This window comes from Hydra vulgaris, chromosome 12 (assembly GCF_038396675.1).
Source record: "Hydra vulgaris chromosome 12, alternate assembly HydraT2T_AEP".
Lineage (NCBI taxonomy): Eukaryota > Metazoa > Cnidaria > Hydrozoa > Anthoathecata > Hydridae > Hydra > Hydra vulgaris.
In genome coordinates this window covers 37,166,579-37,187,297 of record NC_088931.1, presented here as the reverse complement: position 1 = coordinate 37,187,297, position 20,719 = coordinate 37,166,579, and the positions used below count along the sequence as shown (strand labels likewise).

At 31.0% G+C, this 20,719-nt stretch overlaps 3 protein-coding genes and 2 long non-coding RNA genes across 5 annotated transcripts; all 5 read right to left on the bottom strand.

Annotated features, from left to right (window-relative positions):
* Window positions 1-1,907: 1,907 nt before the first annotated feature.
* Window positions 1,908-5,227, bottom strand: LOC136087747 (chitin deacetylase 8-like). The gene is made up of 6 exons (XM_065811170.1): window positions 3,600-5,227; window positions 3,248-3,505; window positions 3,060-3,121; window positions 2,659-2,905; window positions 2,303-2,527; window positions 1,908-2,220 (listed from the first exon to the last, which is right to left on the bottom strand). The coding sequence occupies exons 1-6, from the start codon at window positions 3,751-3,753 to the stop codon at window positions 2,093-2,095; spliced, it is 1,074 nt and encodes a 357-aa protein (XP_065667242.1). The 5' UTR covers window positions 3,754-5,227; the 3' UTR covers window positions 1,908-2,092.
* Window positions 5,228-6,939: 1,712 nt separating this feature from the next.
* LOC136087746 (chitin deacetylase 8-like) lies at window positions 6,940-10,259 on the bottom strand. The gene is made up of 6 exons (XM_065811169.1): window positions 8,632-10,259; window positions 8,280-8,537; window positions 8,092-8,153; window positions 7,691-7,937; window positions 7,335-7,559; window positions 6,940-7,252 (listed from the first exon to the last, which is right to left on the bottom strand). Exons 1-6 carry the CDS (start codon window positions 8,783-8,785, stop codon window positions 7,125-7,127), a joined length of 1,074 nt encoding a protein of 357 aa, XP_065667241.1. The 5' UTR covers window positions 8,786-10,259; the 3' UTR covers window positions 6,940-7,124.
* A 1,711-nt stretch (window positions 10,260-11,970) lies between these two features.
* LOC136087745 (chitin deacetylase 8-like) lies at window positions 11,971-15,290 on the bottom strand. The gene is made up of 6 exons (XM_065811168.1): window positions 13,663-15,290; window positions 13,311-13,568; window positions 13,123-13,184; window positions 12,722-12,968; window positions 12,366-12,590; window positions 11,971-12,283 (listed from the first exon to the last, which is right to left on the bottom strand). The coding sequence occupies exons 1-6, from the start codon at window positions 13,814-13,816 to the stop codon at window positions 12,156-12,158; spliced, it is 1,074 nt and encodes a 357-aa protein (XP_065667240.1). The 5' UTR covers window positions 13,817-15,290; the 3' UTR covers window positions 11,971-12,155.
* Window positions 15,291-17,093: 1,803 nt separating this feature from the next.
* Window positions 17,094-17,869, bottom strand: LOC136087744 (uncharacterized). Its single transcript, XR_010642028.1, has 3 exons — window positions 17,748-17,869; window positions 17,392-17,616; window positions 17,094-17,310 (listed from the first exon to the last, which is right to left on the bottom strand). It is a non-coding gene; the product is annotated as an uncharacterized LOC136087744 (long non-coding RNA).
* Window positions 17,870-17,883: 14 nt separating this feature from the next.
* On the bottom strand, window positions 17,884-18,755 carry LOC136087743 (uncharacterized). The gene is made up of 4 exons (XR_010642027.1): window positions 18,689-18,755; window positions 18,337-18,594; window positions 18,149-18,210; window positions 17,884-17,994 (listed from the first exon to the last, which is right to left on the bottom strand). It is a non-coding gene; the product is annotated as an uncharacterized LOC136087743 (long non-coding RNA).
* Between the last annotated feature and the right edge of the window lie 1,964 nt (window positions 18,756-20,719).

Sequence of the window (20,719 nt, the reverse complement as noted above, 5' to 3'; positions counted from 1 at the left end):
ATAAACATACTTAAGTTTGGTGTTTAAACAGTGCGTGAAAGTGTCTTACAGGGATTATTTCCGGATAATTCCGGAATTCCAGATATTTCACAATAATAATTTTCTGTTCAACGATGTGAGATATTGTTAGTTACACAAAATACATCCGGATATTTCTTCAATATATTATCCGGATATTTTTAAAAAAAGTTTCCGCATTAAAATATGAGCTATATTATCGCTGGTTTTAACTGAAACATCAAAAAATCCTGCGAACCTCCATTGACACTTTGCAATTTTAACTTTTTTTAGCAATGAAATTTATAAGAGAAAATTTTTATTTCATATTGATTATAAACAATTTTAAAAAACAAAGCCATTTTTTTGTTTCACAAAAAATGAAAAAAATAAATCTTTCCAATAAACATAATATATATCAATCAGGAATTCTCTTTATCAAGGTATTTCGAAAATTCCAGATATTTTTCTCAACTTTAAGTTTTTAAGGATATAAAAACTGTTTTCCACACATAAAAAAATACATACAAAAAAAAATAAGGCATACAAACAAAAAAAAATAAGGCATACAAACAAACAAAAATAAGGCATACAAACAAAATAAAATAAGGCATACAAACAAAAAAAAATAAGGCATACAAACAAAAAAAAAATAAGGCATACAAACAAAAAAAAATAAGGCATACAAACAAAAAAAAAAAAGGCATACAAACAAAAAAAAATAAGGCATACAAACAAAAGAAAATAAGGCATACAAACAAAAAAAAATAAGGCATACAAACAAAAAAAAACAAGGCATACAAACAAAAAAGTTTTTGTTATTTGTTTATTAAGCTTTTTCATTCATTACCCATACAAAAATAAAAATAAATTAAAAAAAAACAAAAAACGCAACTGTTTAATTTTTTTTTTTTTTACTCACTTTCGGTCAACAAATGACTAACAACCTCTAATACCATGAATACGTCCCGGGGTTAACTCAAATTTTTGACACTTATCTTTTGATACCAAGTTGTTTGTGTTTCGATAAGAACCGACAGGGTAATTGCAATTGACGCTAAGATAAGGCATAATTTTCACCACAGTTTCTTCAACAAACCCATACAAAATGCATTGCTTAAAACGTCATAACCTAAGTGTATTAAGTTAAGTTAACCTTACCCAGCGGGCACGGTACGTTTTTTTAAACGTTTTTTAGACGTTTTTATAAGGATTAAATCTAATAAAAACGTTTTAAAAACGTACTGTGCCCACTGGGTAGTGTATTGCTTAAAACGTCATTTCTTAGTGTTTTTGAGAAACTATCAAAGTTTATAGACTATCAAGTTTATACATTTATAGAAAATATCAAACTTATCATACCTATTATTAAAGAAAAAGAGTTTTGAAACTAGAAACAAATTAAGCTTTTAGCAGTGAAATGAGTTAAAGCAGAGAGTCATAATTTTGACTAAACTACCTTTACCTTATTTTCATTGATTACATTTCACTTATTTTTTTAATAATTTCATTCTATTAAAAATAGTAGATTTTGACTTTAACGTGAAGAGCTAAGTTTATTGTTGTTGTTAGTTAAAAAAAAAAGAAAAAATCAAAGACATCATTTGTATCTAAAGACGGTAGCCATCTTTAAAATTGTAATTGTTTGCAATCGACACTGAGGCTTGCGTAAATACCTTTCCGCTTTTAAATGACCGTGACTGTTTAATTTTTTTTTTATTTTTTTTTTTTTCACTTTCTTTCGGTCAACTAATGACTAACAACTACACTCTTTTATCAAACTAACGCATTATATTTACATTATTGAAAATGACTGGGAAAAAAAAAGAACAAAATAATAGCATACAAAGTAAACATGAAATTGAAAACATTTCGCAAAAAAAATTTATACAGTGATTTAAAATAAAAAGTCGTTAACAAAACGTATATCGCTAAAGCTAAACAATTAACAAACAAGTTGTATTTCAAAGTATCACAGCGAAACACTTGTTGAATAAATGGTCATTAATTTTTAGTGTAGGGAAAGCATTTATAATGCTAGAGTCAAATTTAGCTAGACATTCAGTCAAAACATTTATCGCACATCCAAAATTTGTTAACGGTTACACGAAAACGGAAAACTGTCGAGACCGATTGGTGACTGCGTCCAAAGCAGAAGGTCTTGAATAGTGACAATAAATACGTCGTTTAGCTTTCGTACATCGTTTATAAATCGTGTTACAGCTGTAAAAAAAAAAAAAGGAATAAAATATTTTTACAAACCGCACTTGTGGTGCAAATACAAATATAATTTTGATATTCTTACCGCTTTTTCTCGAAGGTTTGCTATCAAACCATATCGAATCTGTAAACATGGAAAACGGTTGCTTGTTGTCATCATAGTGAAGCTTAAAGTTAGTCATGATCATTTGATAGACGCTTTCTTCATCTTCAAAGTCAACGCAATCACTCATTGTCGAGCCAAATTTTGTCCCTGACGTGTCACATTGCCAAGTCACAATCGGAACCTCCCACAAACCTGGGTAGAAATCTGAAAACGAACAAGTGTACTAATTAGCTTAGTGCAGAATAACAAAAAGTTTTTAGTAAGCATTAAAAATGTTGCAGTTTTTATATTAACAAAAATACACAAAATGAAAGCATAGTATTCAAACGCAATACTTGTTGGGCAGTTTTTCAAATAACAACTTAAAGAGGGCAAGTAGTCAAAAGTATATGGCCACCATCTTACTCCTGGAAACGTAACCAACGAGCTGTCGTACAAAAAGCCGTTATCTGCTAAAATTCTAAACGTAGTTTCCGTGCTTTCGAGATATGGGTTTCGCCAACCTTTTGTAATCACACCAACCTCTGACTGAATAGTTTTCTGTTGGCCAACAATCTCCGATTCGAGTTCTGTAACAGATGCCTTAGAAGAAAAAACAAAAACTTATTAAAATTAAAAGAATATATGTACTGAATAAATAGTCGATTAGTCGTTTAGAAAAACTGACGAAGATGATTTTTTTTAAAAAAACAAAAAAACAACAACAACAACAAACGAACAATCTTTTATAACATACATTTGCGCTCCACCACTCTGGAGGAACCCTTTGAGATACTGAGTGATCGGCTAGTTCATGTCCTGAATATACAAATAGATAACGTATACAAATACAACGTTTGTTATTTTCAAAAGTTTAAACTGATTTATTGCATTAAGTAAACTAAAAAGTTTAAAGTTTCAATATCGTTATTTGAAAAATGTTACCGCTTTCGTAGAGCGTCTTTACTAAGGTGTAGTTTGCGTTATCTCCAGAAACAAAAAAAGTGGCTTTAATTGGACATCCGTTGAAATTGGTAACTCCGTCAAGCAAATCTTTGTGAAGCTGAACGTTTTGCGATGTAACACTGTCACCAAAAGTTAACAAGATAACTTGGGGCGTGTTATTTTTAAATAAACCACCTGGAATATCTGTTCCAGCGCACCTGCACGTTGGTAAACGACAAAGTAAGGAGTTGCAAGAAGCTAAAATACAAAAATTTGAAATGCGTGAGAAACTGCGCGTCAGGTTTTTAGCGAAATGATCAAACATTAAAAAAATACGTCAAAACCAAGTTACCTTGACCATTTTTTGAAACTAGATCTGCCTGGTAAACCGTCGTTGGAAAAGTACTCTCGGTTGGTAGGACGTCGTTTGCTGCATCTGAAAGGTTTTCCGTTGTTTGAGTGCTTATCAAGCACAGAAAAGCCAAAAAACACGCTACTGGAAGCATTTGTTTAGTCACCTAAAGAAAAAGCCACATTTTAAATAGTTTGTTCTAGGCTAGTTTTTATTAAAACAAAAATGATCGTGCACAAATGATTACCGTAACAATTCTTTTGCTATTGATCTGAGTAACTGATGTATAATTGAAAAAACTTCATCAAGTATTTATAAAACTTGAAACGGAAGCGTAGCTTTATGCGCAAACTATAGCCATTAAAAAATTTGTGTAGTTGTTGAAATCGTTAACATTGGAAGTATGTACTCATAGAGACTATTAAAAAAAGTAACAAATAGTTTCTAGAGTCTTTATTGCATCAACAGATTCCTCCGTTTTTATATTTATGTAATTAAGAAATAATAAGATTTTTAATAATAAGAACGAAGTAATAAGATTTTTTAATTACTTTATTTCTCCGTTAAAGAAAACTTGTAATCTATACGCATACATGAAAAACTAATGGCTGGAGCATGAGGAACGCATCTTCAGCTTTATCGCCGAGCCCGAAATATGAAAAACTTTACTTTACGATTACATATATGCATCAAAACGACAACTGTGAATAACTAGAAAAAAGAAAATAATAAAAGTATATAAAGAAACAAAAGATAGCAAACAGTTTAGAAGCACTTAAATGTTTGGCGAGATTTTAGCAATCGCTGAAAATCTATATAAAAAAAAAAAGTTCTCAAATAAAATAAATAAGTAATAGTATTTATTAAGTAACATCATCACAAGATTAAAAATCTTTAATCTCGTGATGAGGTTACTTAATAAATTTAATTAAGGCATTGAATCGTAAGATTCAATGCTTTAATTAAATCTATATTTATTTGGTTCTGCTTTCTTTAAAAGAAACATTTAATTTCGGATATATTGAAATCCATAGATAAAAATGATCGTTTCGATTCGTTTTTTTAAAATGCTCTTGTGTAGACTTCTTTTTGTTAACAATCCTGCGAATATTTTTTTTACAAATGAGGTCCGCGGAATTTAATCAAATAGGAAGTTAATTTTAAATTATACTTTAGAACAACAATTCTGTTGTCTGAAAACTTTGTTGAGTACTTATGGTGAAAATAAAATCGAAATGCTTTAGGGGACGACTCCAGTTTTCTTTAAAGCACGGCCAATAAAATGCTGTACAAAGAGTATAGTGTCGTAGTGCATAAAGCACTTAAAAAGAGTGCATTACAACGCAAGCTTTTTACAAGTATCACTTACAGCAAGTGCAAAACAATGGATCAAACCGTGCTATTCGACCAACCCATGAAAACTCTGTTTCATTTTTGTAAAGACGCCAGCGTTTGATCCAATCATAACGGAGGCACAGTCGCTTCAAAACTCTTGCAAACTGTCCTGTAAATAGAAATCCAAAGCTCTATGCGGATGAAGACAGTTTAAAATCTAAGCTGCAATTTCTCTTGCATAAGTCGCATTCAAGTTCAGTAACTCCGCAGCAATGTTACTTGAAAAATGATCCAATGCATAAGAAAGATAAATATAGTAAAGCAAACTTTCCCGGGTGATTTTGCGGAAATATTCAAACTTGACATTGATGCTGAAAAAATTTGGCAATACTACTGTAAAACTTTCTTAATAAGAACCGGATACTAACTTTAATTAAATACTACATTTAACTAAAATTATTAATTAGTTATTTGTTGAAAAATATAAATAGCGGCACCATCAAACTACTTTTCAGCTAAATTACAAAAAGGCATTTAAAAAAACATTATTAAAAAGTTTTAGATTTTTTTAGACTGTGACCCACAAATGAAACAACAACATTTTTACAGCGGTTCGTAAAACAAAAATTTTGAAAAGAAATTCGTTTAATAAAAAAAAAAATATTAAAACCAGATAAAAGTCTCATACAGTTTTAATCAAAAGATTTACCATTCTATATAGCTGTATAAAAATCAGTATGATTGTGTCGATGCCTTCACACAATCATACTGATTTTTACACAGCTTTATTATACTGTCAAAAGCATGCAATTGACAGTTTGCTATTGACAAGTATGCTACTGCCATATCTGCATGTATGCTATTGCAATATGTTTTATTGACAAAATTTGAGAAAGTAATTTGACTACCCTTAAAGATATAAAATTATAACAACTTCTTTTGCATATTAAAATTACTTATGTCTCGAAAAAATACTCTTTTCTGGGAAATATTTTCAATTTCTTACTGCAACGGTCGTGGTTCGGTGTCTCTCTATTACCCTGAATACGTCCCGGGGTTGGAGGTCAACTCAAATTTTTGACACTTATCTTTTGATACCAAGTTGTTTGTGTTTCGATAAGAACCGACAGGGTAATTGCAATTGAAGCTAAGATAAGGCATAATTTTCACCACAGTTTCTTCAACAAACCCATATATACAAAATGCATTGCTTAAAACGTCATAACCTAAGTGTATTAAGTTAAGTTAACCTTACCCAGCGGGCACGGTACGTTTTTTTAAACGTTTTTTAGACGTTTTTATAAGGATTAAATCTAATAAAAACGTTTTAAAAACGTACTGTGCCCACTGGGTAGTGTATTGCTTAAAACGTCATTTCTTAGTGTTTTTGAGAAACTATCAAAGTTTATAGACTATCAAGTTTATACATTTATAGAAAATATCAAACTTATCATACCTATTATTAAAGAAAAAGAGTTTTGAAACTAGAAACAAATTAAGCTTTTAGCAGTGAAATGAGTTAAAGCAGAGAGTCATAATTTTGACTAAACTACCTTTACCTTATTTTCATTGATTACATTTCACTTATTTTTTTAATAATTTCATTCTATTAAAAATAGTAGATTTTGACTTTAACGTGAAGAGCTAAGTTTATTGTTGTTGTTAGTTAAAAAAAAAAGAAAAAATCAAAGACATCATTTGTATCTAAAGACGGTAGCCATCTTTAAAATTGTAATTGTTTGCAATCGACACTGAGGCTTGCGTAAATACCTTTCCGCTTTTAAATGACCGTGACTGTTTAATTTTTTTTTTATTTTTTTTTTTTTTCACTTTCTTTCGGTCAACTAATGACTAACAACTACACTCTTTTATCAAACTAACGCATTATATTTACATTATTGAAAATGACTGGGAAAAAAAAAGAACAAAATAATAGCATACAAAGTAAACATGAAATTGAAAACATTTCGCAAAAAAAATTTATACAGTGATTTAAAATAAAAAGTCGTTAACAAAACGTATATCGCTAAAGCTAAACAATTAACAAACAAGTTGTATTTCAAAGTATCACAGCGAAACACTTGTTGAATAAATGGTCATTAATTTTTAGTGTAGGGAAAGCATTTATAATGCTAGAGTCAAATTTAGCTAGACATTCAGTCAAAACATTTATCGCACATCCAAAATTTGTTAACGGTTACACGAAAACGGAAAACTGTCGAGACCGATTGGTGACTGCGTCCAAAGCAGAAGGTCTTGAATAGTGACAATAAATACGTCGTTTAGCTTTCGTACATCGTTTATAAATCGTGTTACAGCTGTAAAAAAAAAAAAAGGAATAAAATATTTTTACAAACCGCACTTGTGGTGCAAATACAAATATAATTTTGATATTCTTACCGCTTTTTCTCGAAGGTTTGCTATCAAACCATATCGAATCTGTAAACATGGAAAACGGTTGCTTGTTGTCATCATAGTGAAGCTTAAAGTTAGTCATGATCATTTGATAGACGCTTTCTTCATCTTCAAAGTCAACGCAATCACTCATTGTCGAGCCAAATTTTGTCCCTGACGTGTCACATTGCCAAGTCACAATCGGAACCTCCCACAAACCTGGGTAGAAATCTGAAAACGAACAAGTGTACTAATTAGCTTAGTGCAGAATAACAAAAAGTTTTTAGTAAGCATTAAAAATGTTGCAGTTTTTATATTAACAAAAATACACAAAATGAAAGCATAGTATTCAAACGCAATACTTGTTGGGCAGTTTTTCAAATAACAACTTAAAGAGGGCAAGTAGTCAAAAGTATATGGCCACCATCTTACTCCTGGAAACGTAACCAACGAGCTGTCGTACAAAAAGCCGTTATCTGCTAAAATTCTAAACGTAGTTTCCGTGCTTTCGAGATATGGGTTTCGCCAACCTTTTGTAATCACACCAACCTCTGACTGAATAGTTTTCTGTTGGCCAACAATCTCCGATTCGAGTTCTGTAACAGATGCCTTAGAAGAAAAAACAAAAACTTATTAAAATTAAAAGAATATATGTACTGAATAAATAGTCGATTAGTCGTTTAGAAAAACTGACGAAGATGATTTTTTTTAAAAAAACAAAAAAACAACAACAACAACAAACGAACAATCTTTTATAACATACATTTGCGCTCCACCACTCTGGAGGAACCCTTTGAGATACTGAGTGATCGGCTAGTTCATGTCCTGAATATACAAATAGATAACGTATACAAATACAACGTTTGTTATTTTCAAAAGTTTAAACTGATTTATTGCATTAAGTAAACTAAAAAGTTTAAAGTTTCAATATCGTTATTTGAAAAATGTTACCGCTTTCGTAGAGCGTCTTTACTAAGGTGTAGTTTGCGTTATCTCCAGAAACAAAAAAAGTGGCTTTAATTGGACATCCGTTGAAATTGGTAACTCCGTCAAGCAAATCTTTGTGAAGCTGAACGTTTTGCGATGTAACACTGTCACCAAAAGTTAACAAGATAACTTGGGGCGTGTTATTTTTAAATAAACCACCTGGAATATCTGTTCCAGCGCACCTGCACGTTGGTAAACGACAAAGTAAGGAGTTGCAAGAAGCTAAAATACAAAAATTTGAAATGCGTGAGAAACTGCGCGTCAGGTTTTTAGCGAAATGATCAAACATTAAAAAAATACGTCAAAACCAAGTTACCTTGACCATTTTTTGAAACTAGATCTGCCTGGTAAACCGTCGTTGGAAAAGTACTCTCGGTTGGTAGGACGTCGTTTGCTGCATCTGAAAGGTTTTCCGTTGTTTGAGTGCTTATCAAGCACAGAAAAGCCAAAAAACACGCTACTGGAAGCATTTGTTTAGTCACCTAAAGAAAAAGCCACATTTTAAATAGTTTGTTCTAGGCTAGTTTTTATTAAAACAAAAATGATCGTGCACAAATGATTACCGTAACAATTCTTTTGCTATTGATCTGAGTAACTGATGTATAATTGAAAAAACTTCATCAAGTATTTATAAAACTTGAAACGGAAGCGTAGCTTTATGCGCAAACTATAGCCATTAAAAAATTTGTGTAGTTGTTGAAATCGTTAACATTGGAAGTATGTACTCATAGAGACTATTAAAAAAAGTAACAAATAGTTTCTAGAGTCTTTATTGCATCAACAGATTCCTCCGTTTTTATATTTATGTAATTAAGAAATAATAAGATTTTTAATAATAAGAACGAAGTAATAAGATTTTTTAATTACTTTATTTCTCCGTTAAAGAAAACTTGTAATCTATACGCATACATGAAAAACTAATGGCTGGAGCATGAGGAACGCATCTTCAGCTTTATCGCCGAGCCCGAAATATGAAAAACTTTACTTTACGATTACATATATGCATCAAAACGACAACTGTGAATAACTAGAAAAAAGAAAATAATAAAAGTATATAAAGAAACAAAAGATAGCAAACAGTTTAGAAGCACTTAAATGTTTGGCGAGATTTTAGCAATCGCTGAAAATCTATATAAAAAAAAAAAGTTCTCAAATAAAATAAATAAGTAATAGTATTTATTAAGTAACATCATCACAAGATTAAAAATCTTTAATCTCGTGATGAGGTTACTTAATAAATTTAATTAAGGCATTGAATCGTAAGATTCAATGCTTTAATTAAATCTATATTTATTTGGTTCTGCTTTCTTTAAAAGAAACATTTAATTTCGGATATATTGAAATCCATAGATAAAAATGATCGTTTCGATTCGTTTTTTTAAAATGCTCTTGTGTAGACTTCTTTTTGTTAACAATCCTGCGAATATTTTTTTTACAAATGAGGTCCGCGGAATTTAATCAAATAGGAAGTTAATTTTAAATTATACTTTAGAACAACAATTCTGTTGTCTGAAAACTTTGTTGAGTACTTATGGTGAAAATAAAATCGAAATGCTTTAGGGGACGACTCCAGTTTTCTTTAAAGCACGGCCAATAAAATGCTGTACAAAGAGTATAGTGTCGTAGTGCATAAAGCACTTAAAAAGAGTGCATTACAACGCAAGCTTTTTACAAGTATCACTTACAGCAAGTGCAAAACAATGGATCAAACCGTGCTATTCGACCAACCCATGAAAACTCTGTTTCATTTTTGTAAAGACGCCAGCGTTTGATCCAATCATAACGGAGGCACAGTCGCTTCAAAACTCTTGCAAACTGTCCTGTAAATAGAAATCCAAAGCTCTATGCGGATGAAGACAGTTTAAAATCTAAGCTGCAATTTCTCTTGCATAAGTCGCATTCAAGTTCAGTAACTCCGCAGCAATGTTACTTGAAAAATGATCCAATGCATAAGAAAGATAAATATAGTAAAGCAAACTTTCCCGGGTGATTTTGCGGAAATATTCAAACTTGACATTGATGCTGAAAAAATTTGGCAATACTACTGTAAAACTTTCTTAATAAGAACCGGATACTAACTTTAATTAAATACTACATTTAACTAAAATTATTAATTAGTTATTTGTTGAAAAATATAAATAGCGGCACCATCAAACTACTTTTCAGCTAAATTACAAAAAGGCATTTAAAAAAACATTATTAAAAAGTTTTAGATTTTTTTAGACTGTGACCCACAAATGAAACAACAACATTTTTACAGCGGTTCGTAAAACAAAAATTTTGAAAAGAAATTCGTTTAATAAAAAAAAAAATATTAAAACCAGATAAAAGTCTCATACAGTTTTAATCAAAAGATTTACCATTCTATATAGCTGTATAAAAATCAGTATGATTGTGTCGATGCCTTCACACAATCATACTGATTTTTACACAGCTTTATTATACTGTCAAAAGCATGCAATTGACAGTTTGCTATTGACAAGTATGCTACTGCCATATCTGCATGTATGCTATTGCAATATGTTTTATTGACAAAATTTGAGAAAGTAATTTGACTACCCTTAAAGATATAAAATTATAACAACTTCTTTTGCATATTAAAATTACTTATGTCTCGAAAAAATACTCTTTTCTGGGAAATATTTTCAATTTCTTACTGCAACGGTCGTGGTTCGGTGTCTCTCTATTACCCTGAATACGTCCCGGGGTTGGAGGTCAACTCAAATTTTTGACACTTATCTTTTGATACCAAGTTGTTTGTGTTTCGATAAGAACCGACAGGGTAATTGCAATTGAAGCTAAGATAAGGCATAATTTTCACCACAGTTTCTTCAACAAACCCATATATACAAAATGCATTGCTTAAAACGTCATAACCTAAGTGTATTAAGTTAAGTTAACCTTACCCAGCGGGCACGGTACGTTTTTTTAAACGTTTTTTAGACGTTTTTATAAGGATTAAATCTAATAAAAACGTTTTAAAAACGTACTGTGCCCACTGGGTAGTGTATTGCTTAAAACGTCATTTCTTAGTGTTTTTGAGAAACTATCAAAGTTTATAGACTATCAAGTTTATACATTTATAGAAAATATCAAACTTATCATACCTATTATTAAAGAAAAAGAGTTTTGAAACTAGAAACAAATTAAGCTTTTAGCAGTGAAATGAGTTAAAGCAGAGAGTCATAATTTTGACTAAACTACCTTTACCTTATTTTCATTGATTACATTTCACTTATTTTTTTAATAATTTCATTCTATTAAAAATAGTAGATTTTGACTTTAACGTGAAGAGCTAAGTTTATTGTTGTTGTTAGTTAAAAAAAAAAGAAAAAATCAAAGACATCATTTGTATCTAAAGACGGTAGCCATCTTTAAAATTGTAATTGTTTGCAATCGACACTGAGGCTTGCGTAAATACCTTTCCGCTTTTAAATGACCGTGACTGTTTAATTTTTTTTTTATTTTTTTTTTTTTCACTTTCTTTCGGTCAACTAATGACTAACAACTACACTCTTTTATCAAACTAACGCATTATATTTACATTATTGAAAATGACTGGGAAAAAAAAAGAACAAAATAATAGCATACAAAGTAAACATGAAATTGAAAACATTTCGCAAAAAAAATTTATACAGTGATTTAAAATAAAAAGTCGTTAACAAAACGTATATCGCTAAAGCTAAACAATTAACAAACAAGTTGTATTTCAAAGTATCACAGCGAAACACTTGTTGAATAAATGGTCATTAATTTTTAGTGTAGGGAAAGCATTTATAATGCTAGAGTCAAATTTAGCTAGACATTCAGTCAAAACATTTATCGCACATCCAAAATTTGTTAACGGTTACACGAAAACGGAAAACTGTCGAGACCGATTGGTGACTGCGTCCAAAGCAGAAGGTCTTGAATAGTGACAATAAATACGTCGTTTAGCTTTCGTACATCGTTTATAAATCGTGTTACAGCTGTAAAAAAAAAAAAAGGAATAAAATATTTTTACAAACCGCACTTGTGGTGCAAATACAAATATAATTTTGATATTCTTACCGCTTTTTCTCGAAGGTTTGCTATCAAACCATATCGAATCTGTAAACATGGAAAACGGTTGCTTGTTGTCATCATAGTGAAGCTTAAAGTTAGTCATGATCATTTGATAGACGCTTTCTTCATCTTCAAAGTCAACGCAATCACTCATTGTCGAGCCAAATTTTGTCCCTGACGTGTCACATTGCCAAGTCACAATCGGAACCTCCCACAAACCTGGGTAGAAATCTGAAAACGAACAAGTGTACTAATTAGCTTAGTGCAGAATAACAAAAAGTTTTTAGTAAGCATTAAAAATGTTGCAGTTTTTATATTAACAAAAATACACAAAATGAAAGCATAGTATTCAAACGCAATACTTGTTGGGCAGTTTTTCAAATAACAACTTAAAGAGGGCAAGTAGTCAAAAGTATATGGCCACCATCTTACTCCTGGAAACGTAACCAACGAGCTGTCGTACAAAAAGCCGTTATCTGCTAAAATTCTAAACGTAGTTTCCGTGCTTTCGAGATATGGGTTTCGCCAACCTTTTGTAATCACACCAACCTCTGACTGAATAGTTTTCTGTTGGCCAACAATCTCCGATTCGAGTTCTGTAACAGATGCCTTAGAAGAAAAAACAAAAACTTATTAAAATTAAAAGAATATATGTACTGAATAAATAGTCGATTAGTCGTTTAGAAAAACTGACGAAGATGATTTTTTTTAAAAAAACAAAAAAACAACAACAACAACAAACGAACAATCTTTTATAACATACATTTGCGCTCCACCACTCTGGAGGAACCCTTTGAGATACTGAGTGATCGGCTAGTTCATGTCCTGAATATACAAATAGATAACGTATACAAATACAACGTTTGTTATTTTCAAAAGTTTAAACTGATTTATTGCATTAAGTAAACTAAAAAGTTTAAAGTTTCAATATCGTTATTTGAAAAATGTTACCGCTTTCGTAGAGCGTCTTTACTAAGGTGTAGTTTGCGTTATCTCCAGAAACAAAAAAAGTGGCTTTAATTGGACATCCGTTGAAATTGGTAACTCCGTCAAGCAAATCTTTGTGAAGCTGAACGTTTTGCGATGTAACACTGTCACCAAAAGTTAACAAGATAACTTGGGGCGTGTTATTTTTAAATAAACCACCTGGAATATCTGTTCCAGCGCACCTGCACGTTGGTAAACGACAAAGTAAGGAGTTGCAAGAAGCTAAAATACAAAAATTTGAAATGCGTGAGAAACTGCGCGTCAGGTTTTTAGCGAAATGATCAAACATTAAAAAAATACGTCAAAACCAAGTTACCTTGACCATTTTTTGAAACTAGATCTGCCTGGTAAACCGTCGTTGGAAAAGTACTCTCGGTTGGTAGGACGTCGTTTGCTGCATCTGAAAGGTTTTCCGTTGTTTGAGTGCTTATCAAGCACAGAAAAGCCAAAAAACACGCTACTGGAAGCATTTGTTTAGTCACCTAAAGAAAAAGCCACATTTTAAATAGTTTGTTCTAGGCTAGTTTTTATTAAAACAAAAATGATCGTGCACAAATGATTACCGTAACAATTCTTTTGCTATTGATCTGAGTAACTGATGTATAATTGAAAAAACTTCATCAAGTATTTATAAAACTTGAAACGGAAGCGTAGCTTTATGCGCAAACTATAGCCATTAAAAAATTTGTGTAGTTGTTGAAATCGTTAACATTGGAAGTATGTACTCATAGAGACTATTAAAAAAAGTAACAAATAGTTTCTAGAGTCTTTATTGCATCAACAGATTCCTCCGTTTTTATATTTATGTAATTAAGAAATAATAAGATTTTTAATAATAAGAACGAAGTAATAAGATTTTTTAATTACTTTATTTCTCCGTTAAAGAAAACTTGTAATCTATACGCATACATGAAAAACTAATGGCTGGAGCATGAGGAACGCATCTTCAGCTTTATCGCCGAGCCCGAAATATGAAAAACTTTACTTTACGATTACATATATGCATCAAAACGACAACTGTGAATAACTAGAAAAAAGAAAATAATAAAAGTATATAAAGAAACAAAAGATAGCAAACAGTTTAGAAGCACTTAAATGTTTGGCGAGATTTTAGCAATCGCTGAAAATCTATATAAAAAAAAAAAGTTCTCAAATAAAATAAATAAGTAATAGTATTTATTAAGTAACATCATCACAAGATTAAAAATCTTTAATCTCGTGATGAGGTTACTTAATAAATTTAATTAAGGCATTGAATCGTAAGATTCAATGCTTTAATTAAATCTATATTTATTTGGTTCTGCTTTCTTTAAAAGAAACATTTAATTTCGGATATATTGAAATCCATAGATAAAAATGATCGTTTCGATTCGTTTTTTTAAAATGCTCTTGTGTAGACTTCTTTTTGTTAACAATCCTGCGAATATTTTTTTTACAAATGAGGTCCGCGGAATTTAATCAAATAGGAAGTTAATTTTAAATTATACTTTAGAACAACAATTCTGTTGTCTGAAAACTTTGTTGAGTACTTATGGTGAAAATAAAATCGAAATGCTTTAGGGGACGACTCCAGTTTTCTTTAAAGCACGGCCAATAAAATGCTGTACAAAGAGTATAGTGTCGTAGTGCATAAAGCACTTAAAAAGAGTGCATTACAACGCAAGCTTTTTACAAGTATCACTTACAGCAAGTGCAAAACAATGGATCAAACCGTGCTATTCGACCAACCCATGAAAACTCTGTTTCATTTTTGTAAAGACGCCAGCGTTTGATCCAATCATAACGGAGGCACAGTCGCTTCAAAACTCTTGCAAACTGTCCTGTAAATAGAAATCCAAAGCTCTATGCGGATGAAGACAGTTTAAAATCTAAGCTGCAATTTCTCTTGCATAAGTCGCATTCAAGTTCAGTAACTCCGCAGCAATGTTACTTGAAAAATGATCCAATGCATAAGAAAGATAAATATAGTAAAGCAAACTTTCCCGGGTGATTTTGCGGAAATATTCAAACTTGACATTGATGCTGAAAAAATTTGGCAATACTACTGTAAAACTTTCTTAATAAGAACCGGATACTAACTTTAATTAAATACTACATTTAACTAAAATTATTAATTAGTTATTTGTTGAAAAATATAAATAGCGGCACCATCAAACTACTTTTCAGCTAAATTACAAAAAGGCATTTAAAAAAACATTATTAAAAAGTTTTAGATTTTTTTAGACTGTGACCCACAAATGAAACAACAACATTTTTACAGCGGTTCGTAAAACAAAAATTTTGAAAAGAAATTCGTTTAATAAAAAAAAAATATTAAAACCAGATAAAAGTCTCATACAGTTTTAATCAAAAGATTTACCATTCTATATAGCTGTATAAAAATCAGTATGATTGTGTCGATGCCTTCACACAATCATACTGATTTTTACACAGCTTTATTATACTGTCAAAAGCATGCAATTGACAGTTTGCTATTGACAAGTATGCTACTGCCATATCTGCATGTATGCTATTGCAATATGTTTTATTGACAAAATTTGAGAAAGTAATTTGACTACCCTTAAAGATATAAAATTATAACAACTTCTTTTGCATATTAAAATTACTTATGTCTGAAAAAATACTCTTTTCTGGGAAATATTTTCAATTTCTTACTGCAACGGTCGTGGTTCGGTGTCTCTCTATTACCCTGAATACGTCCCGGGGTTGGAGGTCAACTCAAATTTTTGACACTTATCTTTTGATACCAAGTTGTTTGTGTTTCGATAAGAACCGACAGGGTAATTGCAATTGAAGCTAAGATAAGGCATAATTTTCACCACAGTTTCTTCAACAAACCCATATATACAAAATGCATTGCTTAAAACGTCATAACCTAAGTGTATTAAGTTAAGTTAACCTTACCCAGCGGGCACGGTACGTTTTTTAAACGTTTTTTAGACGTTTTTATAAGGATTAAATCTAATAAAAACGTTTTAAAAACGTACTGTGCCCACTGGGTAGTGTATTGCTTAAAACGTCATTTCTTAGTGTTTTTGAGAAACTATCAAAGTTTATAGACTATCAAGTTTATACATTTATAGAAAATATCAAACTTATCATACCTATTATTAAAGAAAAAGAGTTTTGAAACTAGAAACAAATTAAGCTTTTAGCAGTGAAATGAGTTAAAGCAGAGAGTCATAATTTTGACTAAACTACCTTTACCTTATTTTCATTGATTACATTTCACTTATTTTTTTAATAATTTCATTCTATTAAAAATAGTAGATTTTGACTTTAACGTGAAGAGCTAAGTTTATTGTTGTTGTTAGTTAAAAAAAAAAGAAAAAATCAAAGACATCATTTGTATCTAAAGACGGTAGCCATCTTTAAAATTGTAATTGTTTGCAATCGACACTGAGGCTTGCGTAAATACCTTTCCGCTTTTAAATGACCGTGACTGTTTAATTTTTTTTTTATTTTTTTTTTTTTCACTTTCTTTCGGTCAACTAATGACTAACAACTACACTCTTTTATCAAACTAACGCATTATATTTGCATTATTGAAAATGACTGGGAAAAAAAAAGAACAAAATAATAGCATACAAAGTAAACATGAAATTGAAAACATTTCGCAAAAAAAATTTATACAGTGATTTAAAATAAAAAGTCGTTAACAAAACGTATATCGCTAAGCTAAACAATTAACAAACAAGTTGTATTTCAAAGTATCACAGCGAAACACTTGTTGAATAAATGGTCATTAATTTTTAGTGTAGGGAAAGCATTTATAATGCTAGAGTCAAATTTAGCTAGACATTCAGTCAAAACATTTATCGCACATCCAAAATTTGTTAACGGTTACACGAAAACGGAAAACTGTCGAGACCGATTGGTGACTGCGTCCAAAGCAGAAGGTCTTGAATAGTGACAATAAATACGTCGTTTAGCTTTCGTACATCGTTTATAAATCGTGTTACAGCTGTAAAAAAAAAAAAGGAATAAAATATTTTTACAAACCGCACTTGTGGTGCAAATACAAATATAATTTTGATATTCTTACCGCTTTTTCTCGAAGGTTTGCTATCAAACCATATCGAATCTGTAAACATGGAAAACGGTTGCTTGTTGTCATCATAGTGAAGCTTAAAGTTAGTCATGATCATTTGATAGACGCTTTCTTCATCTTCAAAGTCAACGCAATCACTCATTGTCGAGCCAAATTTTGTCCCTGACGTGTCACATTGCCAAGTCACAATCGGAACCTCCCACAAACCTGGGTAGAAATCTGAAAACGAACAAGTGTACTAATTAGCTTAGTGCAGAATAACAAAAAGTTTTTAGTAAGCATTAAAAATGTTGCAGTTTTTATATTAACAAAAATACACAAAATGAAAGCATAGTATTCAAACGCAATACTTGTTGGGCAGTTTTTCAAATAACAACTTAAAGAGGGCAAGTAGTCAAAAGTATATGGCCACCATCTTACTCCTGGAAACGTAACCAACGAGCTGTCGTACAAAAAGCCGTTATCTGCTAAAATTCTAAGCGTAGTTTCCGTGCTTTCGAGATATGGGTTTCGCCAACCTTTTGTAATCACACCAACCTCTGACTGAATAGTTTTCTGTTGGCCAACAATCTCCGATTCGAGTTCTGTAACAGATGCCTTAGAAGAAAAAACAAAAACTTATTAAAATTAAAAGAATATATGTACTGAATAAATAGTCGATTAGTCGTTTAGAAAAACTGACGAAGATGATTTTTTTTAAAAAAACAAAAAAACAACAACAACAACAAACGAACAATCTTTTATAACATACATTTGCGCTCCACCACTCTGGAGGAACCCTTTGAGATACTGAGTGATCGGCTAGTTCATGTCCTGAATATACAAATAGATAACGTATACAAATACAACGTTTGTTATTTTCAAAAGTTTAAACTGATTTATTGCATTAAGTAAACTAAAAAGTTTAAAGTTTCAATATCGTTATTTGAAAAATGTTACCGCTTTCGTAGAGCGTCTTTACTAAGGTGTAGTTTGCGTTATCTCCAGAAACAAAAAAAGTGGCTTTAATTGGACATCCGTTGAAATTGGTAACTCCGTCAAGCAAATCTTTGTGAAGCTGAACGTTTTGCGATGTAACACTGTCACCAAAAGTTAACAAGATAACTTGGGGCGTGTTATTTTTAAATAAACCACCTGGAATATCTGTTCCAGCGCACCTGCACGTTGGTAAACGACAAAGTAAGGAGTTGCAAGAAGCTAAAATACAAAAATTTGAAATGCGTGAGAAACTGCGCGTCAGGTTTTTAGCGAAATGATCAAACATTAAAAAAATACGTCAAAACCAAGTTACCTTGACCATTTTTTGAAACTAGATCTGCCTGGTAAACCGTCGTTGGAAAAGTACTCTCGGTTGGTAGAACGTCGTTTGCTGCATCTGAAAGGTTTTCCGTTGTTTGAGTGCTTATCAAGCACAGAAAAGCCAAAAAACACGCTACTGGAAGCATTTGTTTAGTCACCTAAAGAAAAAGCCACATTTTAAATAGTTTGTTCTAGGCTAGTTTTTATTAAAACAAAAATGATCGTGCACAAATGATTACCGTAACAATTCTTTTGCTATTGATCTGAGTAACTGATGTATAATTGAAAAAACTTCATCAAGTATTTATAAAACTTGAAACGGAAGCGTAGCTTTATGCGCAAACTATAGCCATTAAAAAATTTGTGTAGTTGTTGAAATCGTTAACATTGGAAGTATGTACTCATAGAGACTATTAAAAAAAGTAACAAATAGTTTCTAGAGTCTTTATTGCATCAACAGATTCCTCGTTTTTATATTTATGTAATTAAGAAATAATAAGATTTTTAATAATAAGAACGGAGTAATAAGATTTTTTAATTACTTTATTTATCCGTTAAAGAAAACTTGTAATCTATACGCATACATGAAAAACTAATGGCTGGAGCATGAGGAACGCATCTTCAGCTTTATCGCCGAGCCCGAAATATGAAAAACTTTACTTTACGATTACATATATGCATCAAAACGACAACTGTGAATAACTAGAAAAAAGAAAATAATAAAAGTATATAAAGAAACAAAAGATAGCAAACAGTTTAGAAGCACTTAAATGTTTGGCGAGATTTTAGCAATCGCTAAAATCTATATAAAAAAAAAAAGTTCTCAAATAAAATAAATAAGTAATAGTATTTATTAAGTAACATCATCACAAGATTAAAAATCTTTAATCTCGTGATGAGGTTACTTAATAAATTTAATTAAGGCATTGAATCGTAAGATTCAATGCTTTAATTAAATCTATATTTATTTGGTTCTGCTTTCTTTAAAAGAAACATTTAATTTCGGATATATTGAAATCCATAGATAAAAATGATCGTTTCGATTCGTTTTTTTAAAATGCTCTTGTGTAGACTTCTTTTTGTTAACAATCCTGCGAATATTTTTTTTACAAATGAGGTCCGCGGAATTTAATCAAATAGGAAGTTAATTTTAAATTATACTTTAGAACAACAATTCTGTTGTCTGAAAACTTTGTTGAGTACTTATGGTGAAAATAAAATCGAAATGCTTTAGGGGACGACTCCAGTTTTCTTTAAAGCACGGCCAATAAAATGCTGTACAAAGAGTATAGTGTCGTAGTGCATAAAGCACTTAAAAAGAGTGCATTACAACGCAAGCTTTTTACAAGTATCACTTACAGCAAGTGCAAAACAATGGATCAAACCGTGCTATTCGACCAACCCATGAAAACTCTGTTTCATTTTTGTAAAGACGCCAGCGTTTATCGAACTATACGGAAGGACAGTCGCTTCAACACTCTTGCAAACTGTCCTGTAAATAGAAATCCACAGCTCTATGCGGATGAAGACAGTTTAAAATCTAAGCTGCAATTTCTCTTGCATAAGTCGCATTCAAGTTCAGTAACTCCGCAGCAATGTTACTTGAAAAATGATCCAATGCATAAGAAAGATAAATATAGTAAAGCAAACTTTCCCGGTGATTTTGCGGAAATATTCAAACTTGACATTCCATGCTGAAAAAATTTGGCAATACTACTGTAAAACTTTCTTAATAAGAACCGGATACTAACTTTAATTAAATACTACATTTAACTAAAATTATTAATTAGTTATTTGTTGAAAAATATAAATAGCGGCACCATCAAACTACTTTTCAGCTAAATTACAAAAAGGCATTTAAAAAAACATTATTAAAAAGTTTTATTTTTTTAGACCGTGACCCACAAATGAAACAACAACATTTTTACAGCGGTTCGTAAAACAAAAATTTTGAAAAGAAATTCGTTTAATAAAAAAAAAATATTAAAACCAGATAAAAGTCTCATACAGTTTTAATCAAAAG